The following is a 20951-nucleotide window of genomic DNA, read 5'->3' as shown; positions in this document are numbered from 1 at the left end:
ACGAGAGATCTCTTGGTCTCACGTACAGGACTATAGGACAGGACAGTACAGTCCAGTTCGCCTCCCGTTGCTCCCTCTCGTCTCGTTTCTGCATGTGAGTGTCGCATCACACCTTCTCCTCCGCCCCTGAGTGCCAATGCGGGATGTGCCTCAATATATGTACCCCTATTTCCTTATCGCTTCTCGATAAGATACGTAGCGGGGCGGGGTACACCGAGCTGAGGAAAGTGGCGGGTGTCCAAGTCCATCACACCAAATCTTGATGAATCAGCTCGATGCAGATAAAATATGCTGAACAGAAGCATATGTCTGACAAACATCTCAAGTAATCTTTGATCTACGTACAGTATGCTCATCGAACGAGAGAGGTAAGTTTGTAAATATTCTTTGGTGGTTTTTAGGTAGGAAGATTATGTGTTTTCCTTGCGATGCGAACGGTGCCAATGCCATCTGGCGTCGCCAACGTCAGTCCTTGCAGCTTTCGCGACCCGTGAATCGTAATCAATCCGCGGATTGAAATTTCCAAACCACCACAATGCCTCTCCCAGCTCCTCCCAGTATCTCTCTTCCTGACCGGCAGCAATTCGACGGTTCAGGCCCTTTCAGTCCGCACGAGGAGGTCCGTAGATGGTGATACAAGCTCACTCGCACTCGAACTAACGAATGTCAACAGTGTCTTTCCAGCGCCAGCGACACCGAGTACCAGCATGCTCTAGAGGTGAGCTCATTAGTGACAATATATATGCCTTTTCAATTTACTGAGGAACAGCATAGGTCGTCTTCGATCCTCAAAATGCCCATCGTAGAAAATCTTCCCTCGTAACAACCGACCCCGCCAACGCATTCCTCCGGAGGAAAAACACGGAATGCTACGTCCACGCACTCCTCGAAAGCCAGCGACAGCACGACGGCTCGCACAATGGCGCGCTCGAATCCATCGCCGAGACGCTGTCGCAGAGTCGGATAGCCAGCGGCATGGAGTCACATACAGATCGAGATACAGCTGTGGAGCCCAAGGGCGGCGAGGATGCTGGAGATCCGTGTGGGCAGGAAGACGAAAAGTCGTGGAAGGAGAGGATGGAGGCTAAGCATGCGGAACACGATGTTAATGATAATCAGAAGTATGATGTTGCGGTGGGAGAGGATCCGCATGCGGTGCATAGCAGGCTCTTGACTAAGAAGCAGCTGTCGGATATGGCGTGGGGAGTGAGGGAGTTGAGTAAGAGGTTGGGGAGTATTCGGTTGAAGCTTAAGGTCAAGACGGTGTTTCTTCTGACTAAGGCTCACGATGAGGGCTTGATTGGCAATACGAGGGAAGTTGCAAAGTGGTTGCTGAGTCCTGAGAGGGAGGTCAGGTACACGGTTTGGGTGGAAGACAACTTGAAGGAGAATAGAAAGTTTAACGCCAAGGGCTTGTTGGAAGAACTCGAGGATGACTACTCGAAGAACGAGAAAGCGAACGGGGAGGAACCGAAGCTGGAGAAGAGGTTACGATACTGGCGGAACGACATGTGCCGGACGAGGCCTCATACTTTTGACTTTGTGGTTACGCTGGGAGGTGATGGAACGGTTCTCTATGCCAGTTGGCTGTTCCAGCGGATCGTTCCTCCAGTGCTGAGTTTTGCTTTGGGCAGTTTGGGATTCTTGACGAAATTCGATTATGATGAATATCAGGAGATATTAACGAAGGCTTTCAAAGACGGCGTTACGATTAGTTTGAGACTTAGATTCGAAGGCACGGTAATGCGGAGTCAAAAAAGGAAAAGATCCAGGATACAAAATGGGGATACATCAGTAGCCCCCGAGCAAGAAGACGAAGACAGCAATGAGAACAGAGATCTAGTTGAGGAACTAGTTGGGGAGGAGAAGGAGGATGAGAGGACACATCGACCGGACGGCACATACGAGATCCTAAACGACATCGTCGTTGACCGTGGTCCGAATCCAAGTAAGTCTCCTCCTAGCTTATACCACGATAGCGTCTAACAACCAAACAGCAATGTCCTCCACCGAGATCTTCGGCGACGACGAGCACTTCACCTCCGTCCAAGCAGACGGCGTCTGCGTCGCCACTCCCACAGGCTCAACAGCCTACAACCTCGCAGCCGGCGGTTCCCTCTGCCATCCCGAGAACCCCGTGATCCTGGTAACAGCCATCTGCGCGCACACGCTGTCCTTCCGGCCCATCATCCTGCCCGACACGATCGTGCTGCGGGTGGGCGTGCCGTACGATGCGCGGACGAGCAGCTGGGCGAGCTTCGATGGGAGGGAGAGGGTGGAGTTGCGGCCGGGGGATTACGTGACGATTAGTGCGAGTCGGTATCCGTTTGCGAATGTGATGCCGCAGGGGAGGCGGAGTGAGGATTGGGTTAATAGTATTAGTGGGAAGTTGGGGTGGAATACGAGGCAGCGGCAGAAGAGTTATAAGGAGTGGTCGAAGTAGATATTGGTAGATTCTTATAATGGAATCCCGGACCTGTACGTTCATCGTGCGCTGCGGTACTATGGCAGTCTCTGAATTGTATTTCAAAATTGTCGTGATCAGTCTTGATGACGGAGTTCTTTCCGTTGTGGGTTCTACGGTGAATTTGAGTTCTCTATGCTATGAACGAGTGTTCACCTTTCTGTCAGCTATTGTACAGGTAATTAGAGTGAATAGTAGCCTTATTCTCAAGATCCTAAACCTCCAATTCACTCTCCTGGCTATTCATCGACATCTTTCTCTGATTCACTTCTTGGGACTTTTGACAGCATATGTAGAGGCTATAAAAGACCCTCTCTCCACCTGTGGGGAAGTAAAAAATAATCAAGGTATTCCCATCAGCATTCACAGACCCGGGTGCGGGAGCTTTCGCGGGGACTGAGCCAAGACGTGTTGATCTACCCTGTCCGAGCATATCTTTCAAACGGACAAGCTTGGAGGTTTGCAAGAACAGATAGCTGTTGCCAAGATATGATCTATTGTCATATATTTCGTTGTTGTTAAAGTTTGAGTTTGTTCTTGTTGTCGTCTATCGTTTTGGTTTTTAGTAGAAGGTCAGATGGAAAATGGAAGGGGAATCATACCAAGTTACCTATTGCCGATTTCTTGATACTTTAGCTGAAAGTGGAGAAGGAAGTTTGCTGCACAATTGGAATTCAATGCTCAAGGGAGAAACTCTGTTTCGAGATCAAAATCCTCAATTTGCTATCCTTTGAAGGCGTGAAGCTCAAGAACGCAAGAATATATGAACTCTCAAAATAAGTTTCCAAAGCCCCAGCTAGACTCCAAAATCAGAAATACCGCCGTTCAGCATCCAAGACCGCATGCCTTCCATTTCCTCTAATCAACGCCGAAAACTTTTGAGAAACTAATGCTAAATGCTTTTCGGTCCTTGTCCAATTCTCCATTTAAATCCGCAAGTTGGCAATGGACCGATTACACCTCAGATCCCGAGCTAAGCATTCATACAGCCTTGCAAAATGCCTTGTGTCTCTTCCAGTCCCCTCTCTGGCAGTCCTTGCCACAATACCAGACACAATGACATCTTGCGCACTTGCTGAGCTCGCTCTGCTTCGAGACAGTGCAGAGGAGACTCATCGACGGAAAAGGAAGAACTCACATTAAAGTTAGAGCACATCATCTTCTCAGAATCCTTAGTACGCAACTCCGCTGCCTTTGCAAAATCACCCCTCATTTCCCAAAGCCGACCAAGATTATCCTTCGTACAAACTTCATCGAACTTGCTGGCCGAATCAGAAGAAGGATTAGAAGAACGAATCACATCGGCTGCCTCCAGCATCGTTTGCGCCTTATCTAGCTCTCCCATCGTGAGGTAAAGTTCCCCCAAAGCATTCTTCGTCAAGGCCACAGGGACTGAATCTTCACCAGCGGCAGAGATCTTCATGCCCAAGGCTTCGAGGTGCTTTTGTTCTGCCCCTTTGTGGTTGCCTACAGCTTGGAGTCGATTGGCTTCGCTGGTGTGGGCGGAGGCTTGGAACACTCCCATGTTGTTCGTTGTTCCGGGCATGGTGCCGGGTCTGCCGTTGTCGGTATCTGCTTAATTTGATAGTGTATTGATAGTACAAGTGGAAGTACTGGTTAACAAGTGATTTTCTTGGAAAGATTGTCGTTGAAATCAAACTTAGAAAACGCGCTTTGAGTTTCCGGGATGTTGGGTCAACGAAACCCCAAAGCACGTGAATTGTCCCTTCCCCTTTTGCATATTTCTCGTCTGGACGGTCTTTGTCAGCGGAGGCAAGCTTTTTGTCTAACAGATTTGCCAGTTCTGCGAGTACCTCGGGCATGAAATATCCGTCATTGTGTTTTCCATATTACTTTGTTGACACTTTCCTTTCCTTCACTACGAATTCTCTCTGTGTTAGTAGAAAGATTAGAAAGCATCATGCAGTGAATAGCTATCAATAATATGCGAGCAAACGAGTGTGATGAATCCACTCGGGAGCGCTTTGGACTTACTCCTCGCATGTTCTGCCAATTATAAGCTCTCAATACATTATGCGGAGACTTCCTGAGCGTATCACAGGCCACAATTTTGCTCGTACTCAAATGTATCCGAGCACGCAAAACCATCACAACAATAATTGCCAAAGACATTAATGCATCAAATGGTGACATATCTACCTTCGCGGCGATATAAATAGACATTAGACAGCTTCATCCGAACATTAATGATCTCCAAATCTTTTCTCAGTTCAAGAACTTTAACACCCGTGAAGCAGTCGCTCAGATAGCAATCCAGAATGGCTTCTCAAACCTTTCTCAACACCCACAGCAATAGCTATGACCGCATGACTAGCGGCGGTACCCTCAGCATCGCAAAGCAAGCTATCGCCATGCTTCCAATCCCCATCACCGACTCCTCCTACGTCCTCGACAATGCCTGTGGCACCGGCATCGTCTCCGAAGTCATAAAGGCCCAATGTCCTGCTGCTCGCATTATGGGTGCCGACTTGGCTCCTGGTATGCTTGAAATTTATAAAGACAAAGCACGTAGATACGGTTGGGAGAACACCGATACCAAGGCCCAAGATGTCAGAAACTTGAACGAGTTCCGGGACGAGACCTTTACGCATGTTATCACGAACATGGGCTTTGCACCGGATGCGGATGATCTAACTGGACCAGGTAGAGCTGCTAAGGAGATGTGGAGGGTGTTGAAGCCTGGCGGTGTTGCGGTAGTGACGACTTGGTATCGTGAGTTCCTTGTTCTTGGTCTTTGTGAACATAGCTGAAGGGGAACAGGTCGCAACTTCGAAAAGGCCTTCGAAGCGACAGGCAGGACCATTCGCCCAAATGAGGAGCCTTCCGCATGGAAAATCCCAGCTGAGTGGAACAAAGGCTGGTGGTTGATGAAGATGCTTGACGAGGGTGGATTTGATGCCGACGTTGAGGTGAAGCTCGTGAAAGGAGGCATGCAGGCTAGTAGTCTTGATGAACTTGTTGAGAATCTGATGTACTTCAAGGATATGTTCTTCAAGGGCTATAATGAAGAAGAGGTAAAGCGACTGCTGGAAGTGATGAGGAAGGAGATCAGTGCTGCCCCTGGCTACAATGAAACCAATGATGGAGTAAAGGTTGAGATGATTGCTTGGGTGGGTATTGCAGTGAAGATATAAGATGCACCAATATCTCTGAACAGACTCATGTCATGCTGCTCGAGGAAGAACATGCCTAAAGCCACCTCATAACCTGCGGTAGAAATATAATTCTTCATAAAACACCCGAACAAAGTCAGCATTTGCAGAACATGTTTTGTAAAAACAGTTAAGATGCTATGTGCAGTAAATAATTGCTATATACGTGGTATACCTATGTAAATTGTGTTGACTCCAAAACGCCAAGCTCGTCAATGCTATTAGAAGGATATCCAAAAGATTACACCCCACCGCCTTTGCTAGCCATAGACGGGCTCAAGGGATGTTGGGTATCATATTTGTCGAGTTCACTCCCGTCTCCAGAATATCCTAATCGATCACGATTATCGTCGATGATTCGTGCATACTCTATCAGAAGACGGAACATATATATCTTTGAAATGGTCAGTGTACTGAAATTGATACGTGCCTGAGTCAACTTACTTCTATGTCCGCTCTCCTGAGAACCTTCGTAGCCCATTCTCTCCCTTGACGTCCTAGTTTCCGAGCTTCGAAATCATGTCTCGGTATGTATGGCTGTCCATTGGACACAGCCGAAGGATTTCCAAGACCAATGAAATATGTTAAAATGCTATAAATCTCATCATATCTGTTATCGAGTGGAACAAAATGTCTCCAAGCAAACAATCTTGAATCGTGCCACTCCCTGAAAATCGTGCTCTTGATGCCAAGACTCTTACTCTGGAGAAATGCATGCCATCTTCCAGAAAACGAGTGACCGTCAACATCGATGACATACTTAGATTCGAACTGTTGACTCAAGGTTGTCATATTCTTATATGTCCAGACATCATCATAGAAACCACAGTCCGGCACACAGGCGAAGGCCTCCGTAAAGCCAATGTCAGTGTGCTTAGCTGCAAACTCGCTCGGATTAAAGTGCCCGTAATTCTGATAGTCGCCTTGCATGTTGGAGTCTTCACTCATGATTCGTACTTCCTGATCTGCCATAACCGTAGCATTCGTCAGGAGTACCAGGCGTTGACGGTGCATGTTCATCCAGTTGTCAGCTGTATTTGTGCCACCGGAAGTAACGCCTCTCCAAATCATCCTGTCTTCCTTGTCATCCCAGTCATAATCGTAAGTTGGGTCATAGGCGTATCGTTCATCGTTCTTGTAGTACATATTCGCCTTAGGGAAAGAAGTTAGCGATTTATCATAATCAGCGCGCAAAATTCCTCTGAGTCTTCAAGGCTGGCTCCTCTACTTACAGGAAAGAGAATGTCATTGTTAACGTTGACTTTGCATTCACCAAATATAGGCAAAAGCCTTTTACTCGCTACTACCGTGCTAGGAGCAAATAGGAAACCGTGCTTAGACTCAACCTCAGGTCCGACAGTGCAAAGATCGGAGGAAAGATTGAAATTGGTAACAAAACCACCGCGGTCCTCTTTGTATAAAACCTCAGCTGATCGTGTTGATGAGTCTTCCTTCCTTGCGTGAGACTCGGGTGGACATGCTTCCTTAGCAATCAGCATATATTGCTTGCCTGGTGCCAGAACGAACTCTGGGTCCGTGATGACGGGTGCTGTATCGTTTTCTTTAAATAGACCTATACTCCAGAATATTTGGCTTAGTAACCGGTTGTTACATTTGAGGAGGGAGAATGTCCCAGAAGCAGAACGTTTATGACTAGAGCAAGGACTGCGAACATGCGAAATTGCTTTTAAAAAGAATGCTTACCAGGCAGATCCTTCGTCCATTCCGCTAGAGCGTCAGGGTACAACTGCCGCGTTGAAACTTCTCTGGCTAAGAGATTTTGCATGTCTTCGAACGGAACAACCACGCGGGGCTGATCAAGTCGATTCATTGCAATATCCATATCTGGTAAATATTTCACGAACGACCCAACCATCTCTTTCATAGTATCAACTCGCCAATTCGCATTTGTCAGCTTCCAGACTTGGCCATCTCGAATGTGAAGACCGGAAACGCCATTGCCTTCGGTTTCGTGCAAGTGCGCAGCGAGAGAGCGGATAACCGCAGGTTCTACACCCCAAAATGGTCTTAAGTCGTCCATGATTTGACTATTGTATAGTCAGTATATACATTCATACACACTCAGCTAAGGTGAAGGTGTATCTTGGGGGTGTCATAGCAAGGCATGGTGCTTCTGGAGCAGTCTCATGGTCCTGGGGACAGCACAGATGGTTGAAGCGTGCAGCAAGGGTAACTTGCCTGAAATCGTCCACATTGTGTACATTCCGTTCTCGCGCAAATTTATACCAATCTCTGAATCCCGGAGGAGGATGTCTGCCGTAAGTCCTTCTGTATTTCGCAACCGTCTCCTTAAATGTCGAGGTCCGATCCTCCTCGTACTTAGTCCATGCTTGGTCGGCAGCTTGCATAAGGTCAACGATCGGATGCTTGTCGTTCACCGCAGCATGTTCCTCGAAATTTCCATTGTCTTCGTGCCAAGATGGTAGCTTGGGAAGCTGCCACAAGTGTAAGTGAGCCATTCTTGAAGAGGATAGGAGAGGGGTGAACACTTACATCAGGGTTTGGAGCTGTTTCGTGACCGTTTCCTTTGCTCGTTCCAGGTATATTGATAGGAATATTCTTGATCTTGGATCGCAGATCAGTGCCCGAGAGCATGAAGAGGTTCACAAGAAGAATAACAGAGCCAATGGCGGCTAGAAATAGGAAGAAACGTCGTCTCCCCACCTCGAAATCAGCCATACTTAATGCGCCAATCAAGTTATGGATGTTGCGCCAAGTATAAAGCTTGATATTAAATATATACAAAGCATGGTACTGAGCAGGAGAACAGAATGCAATTATTCATGAGGGATAGTGAGTCGTGTGCGCTAAATCATACTTCAGAGTGAAATGTGCTAAAGTCCTTTCTTTTTGGCTGGACCAGACCCTAGTCAGGCGATGTCTCGCTACTTTAGACGCGTGGCTAAATTCGCTAAAGCAGCACGGTGTCCGATAATCTAGAGCTGCCGCAACTCAAAATTCAAGACCTCCTTGAGGTTTCCGACAACAACGAAATGCCTCCCCGATTATCATCTCTCACGGCAGCTTGCCGGATAGCACCGACTGCCCGAAGTCCAATCGCAGCTTTCTTGGTTCCATTCACGCAATCGCGCAATGCCTCGATTCTGGCAACCCTCTCGGACAATGTAGGAGCTTACAACAAACGCATACGACGTGGTCGAGGTCCGTCATCAGGGAAAGGAAAAACATCAGGAAGAGGTCAGAAGGGTCAAAAGGCACATGGAAAAGTACCTGCAAGATTCCAGGGTGGTCAAACACCCCAGGAGATTGTACATGGAACAAGAGGATTTGAGAATCCGTACGTCAATCGCGGACTCTGACTTGCTGAAAACTAAAAAATACCTAGCTTTTCTGTCGAAATGTCCCCAATCAATCTGGATCGAATACAGTCGTGGATAGACCAAGGTCGACTTGATCCGACCAAACCCATAACTTTGAACGAGTTGGCCAAATCACGCTGTCTTCATGGCATCAAAGACGGAGTGAAGCTATTAGCACGGGGGAAGGAGGAATTGAAGACTCCAATCAACATTCTGGTTTCCCGCGCATCCACTGCAGCTATTGAAGCCATCGAGGCCCTTGGTGGAACAGTCACCACACGATACTATACCAAGGACTCGATAAAGAGGCTGCTAAAGGGGGAATCTGAGAACAGCTTCACTCCATTGAGTCTGGCACCTGCTCCGACTGGCGAATCTCCCATCTTGAATATGGCGGCGTCTGCGTCACGATTTTCGTACAGATTACCTGATCCAACTAGCAGAAAAGACTTGGAATATTATCGCGATTCGGCACATCGAGGATATTTGAGCCATTTGGTTGAGGAAGGCCATGGTCCTAGTTTGTTCTTCAAGACTCCAGGGACGGGAGCACGCCGGAAAGCGAAGAAACCAGGAGTTGCTGCAGCTGCTGGGGAGAACAAGTTGTGGTAGGCAGAAGAATTTGTCCGTGTATACTATTGGAGGGATTCTGTTTCGCGTAGTGCAGTTGAATAAGGCGCAGCTGGAAGCCCTGGTGTAACAACAAAATGACCCCTGGTGATATCTTGAGATGACCAATCAATCAGCAAAAGCTCCTGCAATGCAACTTTGAGTGTCGCTTGGCCGAGTGAGAACTGGACAACGGAGAAGTAGATTCTCATTTGAGTATCATTCTTATGATTAGACATTTTGAACATGTTTTGTTTCTTGCAAGTGCCCACTCTGATAAAGAGTTGGTTTTTCTTCTCCAGCACACAACTTTCGTCTTTGCTGTACGGTCGGATCGCTTGCTCGTATTTCCAGATTACATTTCACCATTCAAAACTTTTGCACATTGCTGGTTCTTTATCACGGTCGTGGTGATAGACGAGACATTCTCTCAAGGAGGCTGTTATGAATCAAGAGATCAAGTAACCACCAACGTTGGCAGAGACCTACTTCTTCAAAGGACTTTTCTGCTGCCTAGTATATTTTAGTGGACTACGTAAATGTCTGAGACACCCACAGTACTTCTAATTTTCAAATATACAACAGATGTGGCGTGCAATAGTATATGATCTGTGGTCAGTCCATGACTACTACTACGACGCGTAAAGCACACAGCACACATACACGAGAACATCCTAATGAATACCTTCTCTACGACACGAATGAACGAACAATCCAGCGCAATCCCTTGCCGAAAACGAATTGGCTACGAATGTCAACATACTGGTTTGAGCTTATGCTGATTTCGTGTATACGAATGCAGATTATGCCTTAACCCTTGTGACAAGGAAACTCAGTTACTCACTTAGCAGCATTAAAAGGAGATAGAATAAGGACTCATTATACTCTGATGGAACAGGTATTTGTGCAAAATCTGATACGAAATGGAGGTGGGAGTAGAACTTGATGGTGGATTTGGTGTTTGGCTGTCCATTGCGCCTTGAGCAGTTGTTAAAGGTTTCAAGTACGAATATTGGTAAATAAGACGCTCAAGTATAAATCTAGATACCATAGACATGAATTCAGAGTCTAAAACTGATGTCATGCAAAATCGGCATTGTTTTTAGGATCTTGGCAGTCGAAGGCAACGGATGAGACATTAAGCAGGGATGTTCGTTCTAGCGTCGCCAAGGTCTGAGCTTCGTGAGCTCCATCAACAACCTACGATAACATCTTCGTGTGGCCGCATTCGTAACTGTATTTGTACATATCCTTCGCAATGTCGTTGTTCGGAGACGACGAGTCTTTGCCATCTCCAGCTCCAGCGTCCAAGTCTCGATTATCTTTATTTGATGATGAGCCAACGTCAACACCCTCGAAGTCTGGCTTGTTCGCAGACGACGATAATGGCCCTTCTCCGTGGGGTCTGCCAACGCCAAAGAAAGCTGGCCGAGGAGAATTAATCAAGAATTTACTTCCTGCCTCTGACGTTCCGGATAGCTACATTGATACTTTTGACACCATCCTCAAGAACGGTGATGGCGCAGGAGGAAAGATCAGTGCTGCCGGGGTCACAAGAGTGCTCAGTGACGGCAAACTATCTGCAGACAATCAAAGCCGTATTCTAAGTATTGTCGGATCTGGAGAACTGAGCAGAAATGAGTTCAACGTACTACTCGCATTGATTGGATTAGCGCAAGAGAACGAAGACATCACTCTAGATGGTGTTGACGAGAGACGCAAGAGTTAGTCCATTCATTCGAAGTCAAACAGCAAGAACTCCGCTCACATTATCTCAGATCTGCCAGAACCAAATCTGCCGAGCTTAGCTTCACGTGCAGCATTTGCTGGAGTGAGTGAATTAGCAGCCAAGCCAGCTCAAAGACCAGCTTCACCACCACCACCTCCTCCCGCGGCTAATACGGTATCACCTCAACGACCTCGTACAATGAAGAGAAATTCACTCGACTTTCCGGAAGCTGACCCATGGGCCAGCCCAGCGTTACATAAAGGCCACAACCACGAACCGCTCCCGCAAACAAATGGCATACCAAGGCCAAGTAATGGAAGTAGGGAGCCGACAAGAACCACGAGCAACTTCACAACAGCCTCTACAGACGGTTCCAATGGTAGATCTGGCCAACCATCCGAAGACCAGTCTGCTCCCACAAGTGGTGTTTGGGGCTCGTACGACGGAAGCTCGAGCGCGCCCTTCAGGGACTCTGGGGAAACAACCATTGGGGATGGTGGGTATGATGGCTCAGGAGGTGGGGGAGAACGACCTGCACCGGACCCCATTCGGTCATTTGGCGGTGGTCGAGTCACGAGCGGACCTGAAGAAACTGTGGTCATAACTCTATTGCCCGAGAAAGAGGGCATGTTTATGTTCCAGCATCATAACTACCAGGTTGCAAGTGCCCGTCGAGGGAGCAAAGTAGTGAGACGTTATAGCGATTTTGTCTGGCTCCTCGATTGCCTTCACAAACGATTCCCCTTCAGAGTTTTACCACTTCTACCACCAAAGAGAGTTGGAGGTATGTCCACTTTTACTTCGATTATTATCAGTATCGATTCTGATCATGGCAGTGAACGGTAATCACCTTGCGGCCGATAGTACCTTCATTGAGAAGAGACGAAGAGGGCTTGCGCGATTTGCGAACGCTTTGGTCCGACATCCCGTGCTCAGCCAAGAACAATTGGTTATCATGTTTTTGACAGTTCCTACGGTATGTTGAACCCCTACGTTCGAGCAAGAAGTGCTTGGGCTAAGTCCAAGCTAATCAGTACCAGGAGCTTGCCGTATGGCGCAAGCAGGCGACAATATCAGTACAGGAAGAGTTCACTGGCAAATCTCTCCCCCCAGGACTTGAAGATTCTTTGCCGCCGACTTTGGATGATCTCTTTGACAGGACTCGAACTGGGGTTCGTAGATCTGCAGAAGTTTACATCAACCTTTGCAACCTGCTGGACCGGCTTACCAAGCGCAACGAAGGTCTTGCGGCAGATTCACTACGGCTCTCGCTCTCCTTTCAATCTCTTGCTGATGTATCGGAAGATACTTACGCCACTGACACAAATGACTGCCCACTTCTTAACGAAGGGCTTCATGCCACCGCCAAACACCTTTCGAACAGCCAGAGCCTCCTAGAGGACGAGGCTCGAGCTTGGGACCTAGGTGTGCTTGAAGATATGAAAAGGCAACGTGACTCATTAGTCAGCGTAAGGGAAATGTTCGATAGGAGAGATCGATATGACCGGGACAACATTCCTGCGCTGGAGCGAAGGATACAAAATAATGAGAACAAGCTCATTGCTATTAGAGCAAAGCCAGAAGTCAAGCCAGGAGAGATTGAAAAAGTCACCGATGCCATAATCAAGGTAAGATTTAACAAACCCGTGAGTGCGAACAAGCTGACAGTCAACAAGGACAAGGAATCCATCGTCGCACAACACGCTCGAGGAGTATTCGTGAAAGAATGTATTCGAGATGAGCTGGTTTATTTCCAATCAACGCAATACCACGTCAGCAGAACGCATCAAGATTGGGCGCAAGAGCGTGTAAAGTATTCTGAGCTTCAGGCCGACAACTGGAAGCAATTGCATGATGAGCTCGAGAGCATGCCGGTGGGCGAATAAGTTTGTATGGGGGACGTTCGGCCGGCGTTGGGGAGTTGTTGCATCTGCTCTATGCTTGCTTTTGCATAGGTGGACACCTGGTAGCCTTCGATTTAGGAAGCAGTAGTTGTTCGTTCGATTAGCGTTGTATAGATATGATTCATTGACGGAGATAATTCTTTGCGGTCGTTGATAACTCGACTCCAGCATAAATTTGCACTTGAAAGTATTGACACCTCGAGCACAAAGACTCGGAACATCGGATGGTGAACATTTTTGTCTTCTTGTCCTCGATTCAAAAAAAGACGCGGACGCGAAGCCCCCTAGCCCCTTTCCTACGACCCCGCCTTATCTAACTTCTCGCTTATGATAAGGAGGAGGCTGTTGTTGATTTCAACTTCCCAACTCCCGACGATTAAATCGACTGCTTCCTTCCCTCCGCCACTCCACACTTGAACACCTACTGCACCAGATCCGACTTCCATCATGGCTACGAGCAAAAGCGCCCAGAAGGCGATGATAAGCCAATTTTCCTCAGTCACTGGTGCTCAAGAAAAACTTGCTATGGGGGTGAGTTGACTGCCTGAATAATCGTCGTGAAAAGCGCAACGTAGCTGACAGTACATGACTTACAGCACTTGAAGAAATCCAACTGGAAGTTAGACGCGGCTCTCAATAGGTAAGCCTTTATTCATTTCTGCGCACACGATCGGGACGCCGAGACCTGCCACCACTTTCACGAATCAATCGACCGAGGATATCGGAAACCTACACATCGTCCCTTGGTATGCGATTCATGGAAAGGAAACCCACTTCGAATATAACGCAGTCGATTTCTTGTCGCTTTTTCGGCCAGGGCGGGACGGAACATTGTGCGGACAAACTAGATGGTGCATTGGTGGTGTGGCAGCCCGGGAAGGAAGGATACACTGCGCTGGTTCGCGAAGTCGAACACCTCCATTAGATGTATGGTCCTTAGACTCGACGCAGTATTATCAAATAAGGACACAAAACTCCCAATGGACTGGTATCTGAGCATGAACTGCTACCGTAGTGCGGCCGGTGGAGACTCTGCTTCAACTGTGGCCAGCTAGGGACGGTCCGGTCCATACGCTCTTCGACATCGGTCCCTCGAGGGTCACTGATATTATTACCTGATCACTTATCTACTGTCCTAGGATACCTCAGCACTGAAGTCCCTGCTTCAGGAATCTACAGCTGGATCAAATGCGTCCTCCTTCTACAATGTACATTTCATGATAGATTAGAAGCTAATGAAGTCAAATATAGTTTCTACTCTTCTGGAGACGCAAATGCTGTTGTTCCAAACAATAAGGACGCTTTAGCCAAGATGTTCGAGAAGTATCGAGGTCAGTTAGAATACTAAGACTTGACCTGACATGACTGACACTTCCCAGCATCGACCGATGAGAGGGATACAGTGGGTGTTGAGGGTGCCATGAGCTATCTAACCGATTTGGGTGTCAACCTTGAGAATGCGGAAGCGCTTGTCGCGCTGGAAATCATCCAGGCACCATCATTGGGGGAGATTTCAAAGCAAGGGTTCGTCGATGGTTGGAGTGCTGTTGGGTAATTACTTTTCTTCATGTTTGTCATATTTTACTAATTCATCCGACAGAGCGGATACTATAAGCAAGCAAAAGTCATATGTGGCTGGACAGATCAAGAACCTTAAGTCCGATATTTCTCTGTTCAAGAAAGTTTACAGACACACCTTCATCTGCGCTAAGGACAAAGGACAGAAAGCCCTCTCGCTTGAGAACGCTCTGGTATACTGGGAGCTATTATTCAGCCTACCTGGAAAGCCCTGGGTCACCGCTTCCACAAACTGGGCAGATCTTTGGATGGAATTCTTGAAGGCTAAATGGACTAAGTCTGTCAACAAGGATATGTGGAATCAAACCTTCGTATTCTTTGAGAAGACCATGGAGGACGAGAGTCTGAGCTTCTGGAGTGAAGATGGCGCTTGGCCAGGCGTGATTGATGACTTTGTTGTCTATGCAAAGGAGAAGAGAGGCGATGTACCGGAATCAATGGAGACTGACTAGAGATGTTAGACAACATTTTCCAGGCAATCTTCTTTGCTCATGTCTCTTTTTCCTCAGCGGGCTGCACACGGACGGCGTTTAGGTACAACCCTAGGTCTAGATTTGCATTCGGCACGAGAATATCATGATCTTATGACAACGGAACAATACAGATTTGCGCCATATTCTACAAGTAGTGAGTTCAGACCATGTCTACACACTCCTCACATATCAAGCCCCATGGCGCCATGCAATGCCCTAGTATACATATGACCTCCCATCTAGCATTCATCTCAATGAGCCCGGCCTTCTCTCCATATTATGTCGCCTCCTAATTTACTCAAACTCGACAGTGTACCATCCCCCAGCTTCACTGTGCTGAACTTGATCATTCGAGGGTCCAAGCCTAGAGTCATCCTGACCTCTTTCGAGCATGATACAGAAGCGTCATATCGCATAATCCAGTAATGGCCGTCCGTGTATTGTGCTTGATGCTTCCGGGTTTTCTTTGGCAGACTCCATACCCCCCAGTTCTTGATCCCTCTTATCGTGCCACCGTTTCTTAGGATGAGCGCTCCGGCCGTACGAGCAATTCTGCATCGTGTTAGTATCGATGACCGTGAGAAGTAAGAATATTGGGGGAAATGTACTCCTTAACCTCTAAGAGGTTTCCTGGGCGGACCTGGATCTTGTCAGCACTTCCCTGGAACTGTGATTCGAGATACTTACAACAGCAATGAGTTCATACAGCATTGTGCCCTTACATTCGTGGTGCTAGAGATGCAAGAAGATTGCCTGCCGTCCAGCTCCTGTTGATTGAATCGAATTCAAGGTTTCCACGCTAAAATGCGGCCGCCCCAAAAAATTGTACGATTAGGATTCGATAAGGGAAAAAAATCGAGGGGAACACAAAATATTTCTGGTCTTTCAACCTCGCGCATAATTTTACGAATACTTTGTCATCATGTCGAAACGAAGAGCAGACGATCAAGAAAATGGTGGCGTGTCATTGAAGAGCGGGGAGAGGCCAGAAAAGTCTGGATTGGAGGACGAGGTGGGGGAGTTTGAGGATGAATTCGAGGACGAATATGAGAGCGAGGATGAGATATTGGAGGCTGGAGTAGATGGCAGACCCGATGCAGAGAGAGAGGCGGAAGAGAAAGCTGGTGAGTGTATATGGAAGCATATTCAAGTCTGGGCGCATAGCTGTGGAACTTTTGCTAATTCTATTGTAGAAGCCATGGATGTAGACCAGCAGACATTCATAGTTGGTAGGAACAAACTGGAACCGGGTCAAACACTCTCACCAGATCTATCCACATACGAGATGCTCCATGCACTGAGCACCCCATGGCCTTGTCTGTCTTTTGATATTGTCAAGGATAGCTTGGGTGACAACCGGAAAACCTACCCCGCCACGATGTATGCTGTTGCTGGAACCCAAGCAGAGAGCAGACGAGAGAAGGAGAACCAGTTGATGGTCATGAAGTTTAGTGGGCTCAGTAGAATGGACCGAGAGCATGACGAGGAGGATTCTTCAGATGATGAGGATGAAGACGCAGATCCAATTCTCGAGTCTGCATCGATACCATTCACATCAGCTACGAACCGGATACGTGCCCACCAAATTCCTGCATCAGACTCTTCTCGACCTCCTACAACTCTCACAGCTTCAATGACAGAAGCAGGCCAGGTTCTGATCCACGATGTCACTCCTCATCTCGCATCTTTCGATACTCCCGGCACAATAATCACCCCTCAACAAAACAAACCATTATCTACGCTTCGAATGCATAAATCAGAAGGCTATGCTGTCGACTGGTCACCTCTCGTGTCGACTGGCAAACTCCTAACCGGAGATAATGATGGGAAGATATTCGTCACCACAAGAACAGCTGGAGAAGGATGGGTTACGGACTCGCGTCCGTTTACTGGCCACGAAGGCAGTGTCGAAGAACTTCAATGGAGTCCCTCGGAACGGAATGTCTTTGCCTCAGCGTCTAGCGATGGTACTATCAAGGTCTGGGATGTGCGGAGCAAAAGCAGAACCGCGGCTCTCAGCGTCCAAGTCAGCAATACGGATGTGAACGTGATGTCTTGGTCTCACCAAACCACGCACTTGCTTGCCTCAGGGGCTGACGATGGTGTTTGGGCGGTCTGGGATCTGCGTCAGTGGAAACCTAACACCGCCTCATCTACACCAGCAAAACCAACGCCAGTTGCCAGTTTCAACTTCCATAAGGAGCAGATTACTAGCGTGGAATGGCATCCGACAGACGACAGTATCGTGGCAGTTGCTGCTGGTGACGATACCCTGACTTTATGGGACTTGGCAGTGGAACTTGATGACGAGGAGAGTAAGGATACTGGTGGTGTGACAGAGGTTCCTCCTCAACTTCTGTTCGTCCATTACATGGAGAAGGTGAAGGAACTGCATTTCCATCCTCAGATACCTGGTTGTTTAGTTGGTACCGGCGAGGCTTTTAACGTCTTTAAGACCATCAGCGTCTGAAATAATGAAAAAGTATACCCCCAGCATTTTCTCGTCCATAAAGTAGCAGTCTGAATGTATCAGTAATCAGGGACAAGGAAAGTGTCTTATAAAGCACATATTCTAGGTATGATCGAGTGCCACAAGCTTCGAGAATAATACATGAGCTGAAGGAAGTGTGTCGCTGGCCAATTGCTGGTGGTGGAAGCTCTCCTTTCTTGTCATGGGGGCCAAAAAGCACATTTTCAAGATGTCTTTCACATCATTGGACTCCGTCTCAGGTCCGGCCAAGTAGATGGTCGTCGAAATGTATCATTGGGCAGGTGAAATGTCTCATGCGTCAGACCATTCGTGGAAAGAGGACATGTGGGAAAAGAGACAAGTCATTGCTCCAAGTCATCGATTTCTCCACAGACAGGCCAGTTCGGAAGTCGCCGGAGTTTTCCAAAACGCCCATCTCGATCCTTCAACCTGACTGCTGGGACCGGCCACCGGCCAAAATGCCTCACATCAGCAGCAGGAGATGAAGAGCGGTGAAACTGGATCTGGGATCGCTGGGATTGCTAGAAGCTTTTCCATCCTTCCACCAGTGTTCCAAAGCTTTTTGTTGCCTCATCTCCGATCTGAGAACCGAAAGAGCAAAGAAATCCCCAGAAAAGCCAGGGTCCCGTCCAGATCCATCGCTGGAGCAGAGTTTTTCCCCGGTCCAACCAGGATCCAAAATGATTAATGCGCATGAAGAAACGCAGATCACCTGCAAATCCCCTGAGCTGGCGTGAGCGCTTTTGGAAAATCGTGCTGCTGTCGCGAAGGGCCTTTCAGCCTTTCCAGCGAAAACTTTGCAGACCGGGCGCCAGTCAGCCTCATGGAAACGTAAAAATTTGATCAAAGAAGCAATATGGTCCAATGCAATGCCTAAAATGGGTAAGGACTTCATTCGCCGAGCGAAGGGAGACCGTGAGCGAGGGTGACGACAAGCGAAATTCTGGCAGCACCGCCACGAAGCACACCAATGACTTAACCTACTGCCCATGGCCACCCAATGGTCGTCGCGGGCCCAGCAGAGGTGAGGAAACACAGGGTCAAACAGGGCTGCTGCGCCAATAGGAAGCGCTGGCAGAGGCATACGACAAAAGCTTTTTGGAGGCGCTCGTGATCCAATTCCAAGGATCTGGATTGGCTAAGTGCATGCTGCAGGCTTCCCTGTAAAAAACTGTTTCCCCGCAAATGGCCATGGCTGTGGAAGTGCGGGATGAGATGAAGCCAAGTCGAGTCAAGCCAAGTCAGGGTGCTGGTGCGTGCGATGTTTTGCCTCAGCCAGCGTCTGCCATAAGCCTCCTCTTCTCCTCCTCCTTTCTCGAGATTCGATTCTGTCTTCTTCAGGTGTTGTTGTTTGTCGGTTTCGAAAACATCACCTGCCAGAGCTGCACGGAAAACCCACCCCGCATCGCCAAATGAGTGAGAGGGACCAGGTCTTATTTTTCGTGGAGGAGATGAAATCGCCCATCTAATGGGGTTCTGGACAACAAGACGGGAAACCATTTCGAGCACACGATCACACGTGAGCATGATACACAGCTTTGGAAGCAAAGAGACCGCTACAGAGACTTTTACCTTCACCTTCTCGGCCGGCTCCTCTTTGAAATTGTCCTTCGACTGGCCGTTGTCAGCGCCCATCCCGCTGCATCGGCCCTTCAAGCGACGCCGAGCACTATCTGATGTCGACGGTGAAGGAAAAGAAGGCCGGAAGAAGAGACGTCTCCGGTTACATCTCATCACATCACGTCTCAGTCGTCCATTTTCCGAACCGGCGTCGAACATCGCAAACCGTGGCCTTTGTAAGATCCCCGTCTGGGGAGCGAAAAACAAAGCACACGGCAAGAACGTGCTCAGGAAAGCTGCGATCATGAATCGAGTACGGAGACGGATGGACGCCGCAAAGGACTTCATGCGTCTTGAGCAGGAGAGGAGAAGCAGGGAACGATTGTCGCTGCGTGAGATAGTCCTGCAAAAACCTCGATGCTTTGACTTTCCTCTCCCTCCGTCACCACTGGGCTTATCGAACTATGATGCCTTGGACTTGGACGACGACATCTATGACCAAGAAGACAACGAGGACGTTGACAAGGTGTCCACCATCTACAGCGACTTTAACATTATGAATCCCACCAACTGCAGCGAGGGTGACGATTACGACTACCTCGATGCCTTGGATGGGATTTCACCACAAGATTTGCCTGATACTCCACCGGCACCACCAGAAGAAAGCCTTGCTGAGATGCTGAGAGAGGATAGCAAAGGAGAGAGTATGTTTGTGCAGATCAGAGAATGATGAAAGATAATTTGGAAAGTGGGGTCTTCAAGACAACATGGTTTTTTGTATTGGGTAATCTTCCATTGCATGGTTCTTGCTCTTGCTGTATGTATGTACGTACGTCTGCCCGCGGGTAGGACATTTGAACAGTCTTCCACAAAATGGTACGGTTAGGTTGGGTCATCGGATGGCATGGGAGGATACGGTGCATATCATGGTTGTTGGAGTTTTGCGCTGCGATCCGCTGCAATATCGCACATAGCCTACGATCCATGTGAATCAGATTTATAATTCAAAGTTTTCGAAACATCGTCTCACCTTGATACCTTCTGCTCTCTCTAACTTGATATCTCCTCGGTCAATCCTTGAACGCATGTCCTCCATTATAAGAGGACGTTGACGGCCGTCGACGAAGACACTGCGGTGACATCAGCACACCTACTTGGTATGGGTGATGGAGCACGCTACACATATTTGAGGCCAGGAAAAGTCTTCTCGTATTCAGCATTCAGCTCTCTGAGTTTGGTAGCTTCCTCCTCTCCTCCAGTATTCAGCTGTGCTTGCTCGGCCTTTGACTGGGCACTATCGACCTTCTTCTCGCCAAGTCTTGGATGGGCACCAAGAATTTGATCAAGCCATTCCGTATCACTTGTGGAAGGACTCTCGGACAACTCTGTCAACTGAACTCCAACACTAGCAATCAAGTCGAAGTATGAATCAAATTTCTGTGTATGAAGCACGTCCAATGAGAGAGTACGTAGCGCCTGACATGGCTCGAAAAGTGCATCGAGAATGGAGGACCGCTCGATTGTAGATAGAGTGGGAACAACTTCAATTGGCGGTAGTTGAAATTCTGACATATTGGGAGAGAAATAAAGTAGTATTTATGAGAATAATAAAGAAGAGAATGAGAGGGT

At 48.0% G+C, this 20951-nt stretch overlaps 11 protein-coding genes across 11 annotated transcripts; 7 read left to right on the top strand and 4 right to left on the bottom strand.

Moving 5' to 3' along the window:
• The first annotated feature begins 271 nt into the window (after positions 1 to 271).
• LY89DRAFT_608756 (ATP-NAD kinase-like protein) lies at positions 272 to 2500 on the top strand. Its single transcript, XM_018210508.1, has 4 exons — positions 272 to 619; positions 674 to 718; positions 775 to 1948; positions 1998 to 2500. Exons 1-4 carry the CDS (start codon positions 536 to 538, stop codon positions 2441 to 2443), a joined length of 1749 nt encoding a protein of 582 aa, XP_018076404.1. The 5' UTR covers positions 272 to 535; the 3' UTR covers positions 2444 to 2500.
• A 692-nt stretch (positions 2501 to 3192) lies between these two features.
• Positions 3193 to 4365, bottom strand: LY89DRAFT_681383 (uncharacterized protein). Its single transcript, XM_018214282.1, has one exon. The coding sequence runs from the start codon at positions 4008 to 4010 to the stop codon at positions 3438 to 3440; it is 573 nt and encodes a 190-aa protein (XP_018076403.1). The 5' UTR covers positions 4011 to 4365; the 3' UTR covers positions 3193 to 3437.
• A 197-nt stretch (positions 4366 to 4562) lies between these two features.
• LY89DRAFT_638201 (S-adenosyl-L-methionine-dependent methyltransferase) lies at positions 4563 to 5722 on the top strand. Its single transcript, XM_018211561.1, has 2 exons — positions 4563 to 5197; positions 5246 to 5722. Exons 1-2 carry the CDS (start codon positions 4744 to 4746, stop codon positions 5617 to 5619), a joined length of 828 nt encoding a protein of 275 aa, XP_018076402.1. The 5' UTR covers positions 4563 to 4743; the 3' UTR covers positions 5620 to 5722.
• On the bottom strand, positions 5694 to 8454 carry LY89DRAFT_681381 (glycosyltransferase family 90 protein). The gene is made up of 6 exons (XM_018214281.1): positions 8152 to 8454; positions 7837 to 8093; positions 7342 to 7685; positions 6870 to 7210; positions 6082 to 6789; positions 5694 to 6031 (listed from the first exon to the last, which is right to left on the bottom strand). The coding sequence occupies exons 1-6, from the start codon at positions 8335 to 8337 to the stop codon at positions 5879 to 5881; spliced, it is 1989 nt and encodes a 662-aa protein (XP_018076401.1). The 5' UTR covers positions 8338 to 8454; the 3' UTR covers positions 5694 to 5878.
• Positions 8455 to 8604: 150 nt separating this feature from the next.
• LY89DRAFT_681380 (ribosomal protein L15) lies at positions 8605 to 9785 on the top strand. The gene is made up of 2 exons (XM_018214280.1): positions 8605 to 8956; positions 9005 to 9785. The coding sequence occupies exons 1-2, from the start codon at positions 8652 to 8654 to the stop codon at positions 9588 to 9590; spliced, it is 891 nt and encodes a 296-aa protein (XP_018076400.1). The 5' UTR covers positions 8605 to 8651; the 3' UTR covers positions 9591 to 9785.
• Positions 9786 to 10791: 1006 nt separating this feature from the next.
• Positions 10792 to 13415, top strand: LY89DRAFT_681378 (sorting nexin-like protein mvp1). The gene is made up of 5 exons (XM_018214279.1): positions 10792 to 11311; positions 11366 to 12100; positions 12153 to 12292; positions 12357 to 12944; positions 12993 to 13415. Exons 1-5 carry the CDS (start codon positions 10846 to 10848, stop codon positions 13200 to 13202), a joined length of 2139 nt encoding a protein of 712 aa, XP_018076399.1. The 5' UTR covers positions 10792 to 10845; the 3' UTR covers positions 13203 to 13415.
• A 1099-nt stretch (positions 13416 to 14514) lies between these two features.
• LY89DRAFT_576769 (DUF298-domain-containing protein) lies at positions 14515 to 15250 on the top strand (the record flags this gene model as incomplete). The annotated part of the gene is made up of 3 exons (XM_018208854.1): positions 14515 to 14551; positions 14600 to 14771; positions 14821 to 15250. Coding segments are annotated over 3 exons (639 nt in total), but the record flags the coding sequence as incomplete, so codon positions are not given.
• Positions 15251 to 15346: 96 nt separating this feature from the next.
• Positions 15347 to 16001, bottom strand: LY89DRAFT_608739 (37S ribosomal protein-like protein Mrp17). The gene is made up of 3 exons (XM_018210507.1): positions 15959 to 16001; positions 15880 to 15911; positions 15347 to 15823 (listed from the first exon to the last, which is right to left on the bottom strand). The coding sequence occupies exons 1-3, from the start codon at positions 15980 to 15982 to the stop codon at positions 15523 to 15525; spliced, it is 357 nt and encodes a 118-aa protein (XP_018076397.1). The 5' UTR covers positions 15983 to 16001; the 3' UTR covers positions 15347 to 15522.
• Positions 16002 to 16193: 192 nt separating this feature from the next.
• On the top strand, positions 16194 to 18239 carry LY89DRAFT_768336 (glutamate-rich WD repeat-containing protein-like protein 1; the record flags this gene model as incomplete). The annotated part of the gene is made up of 2 exons (XM_018221781.1): positions 16194 to 16395; positions 16468 to 18239. 2 exons carry the CDS (start codon positions 16194 to 16196, stop codon positions 17739 to 17741), a joined length of 1476 nt encoding a protein of 491 aa, XP_018076396.1. The 3' UTR covers positions 17742 to 18239.
• A 1048-nt stretch (positions 18240 to 19287) lies between these two features.
• Positions 19288 to 20052, top strand: LY89DRAFT_729522 (uncharacterized protein; the record flags this gene model as incomplete). The annotated part of the gene is made up of 1 exon (XM_018219390.1): positions 19288 to 20052. The coding sequence occupies one exon, from the start codon at positions 19288 to 19290 to the stop codon at positions 20050 to 20052; it is 765 nt and encodes a 254-aa protein (XP_018076395.1).
• A 194-nt stretch (positions 20053 to 20246) lies between these two features.
• LY89DRAFT_576182 (uncharacterized protein) lies at positions 20247 to 20894 on the bottom strand (the record flags this gene model as incomplete). The annotated part of the gene is made up of 3 exons (XM_018208827.1): positions 20247 to 20297; positions 20353 to 20452; positions 20503 to 20894. 3 exons carry the CDS (start codon positions 20892 to 20894, stop codon positions 20247 to 20249), a joined length of 543 nt encoding a protein of 180 aa, XP_018076394.1.
• Positions 20895 to 20951: the final 57 nt, after the last annotated feature.

This window comes from Mollisia scopiformis (assembly GCF_001500285.1).
Source record: "Mollisia scopiformis unplaced genomic scaffold LY89scaffold_4, whole genome shotgun sequence".
NCBI classification, from domain to species: domain Eukaryota; kingdom Fungi; phylum Ascomycota; class Leotiomycetes; order Helotiales; family Mollisiaceae; genus Mollisia; species Mollisia scopiformis.
This window is presented reverse-complemented; position numbering and strand designations above follow the sequence as displayed.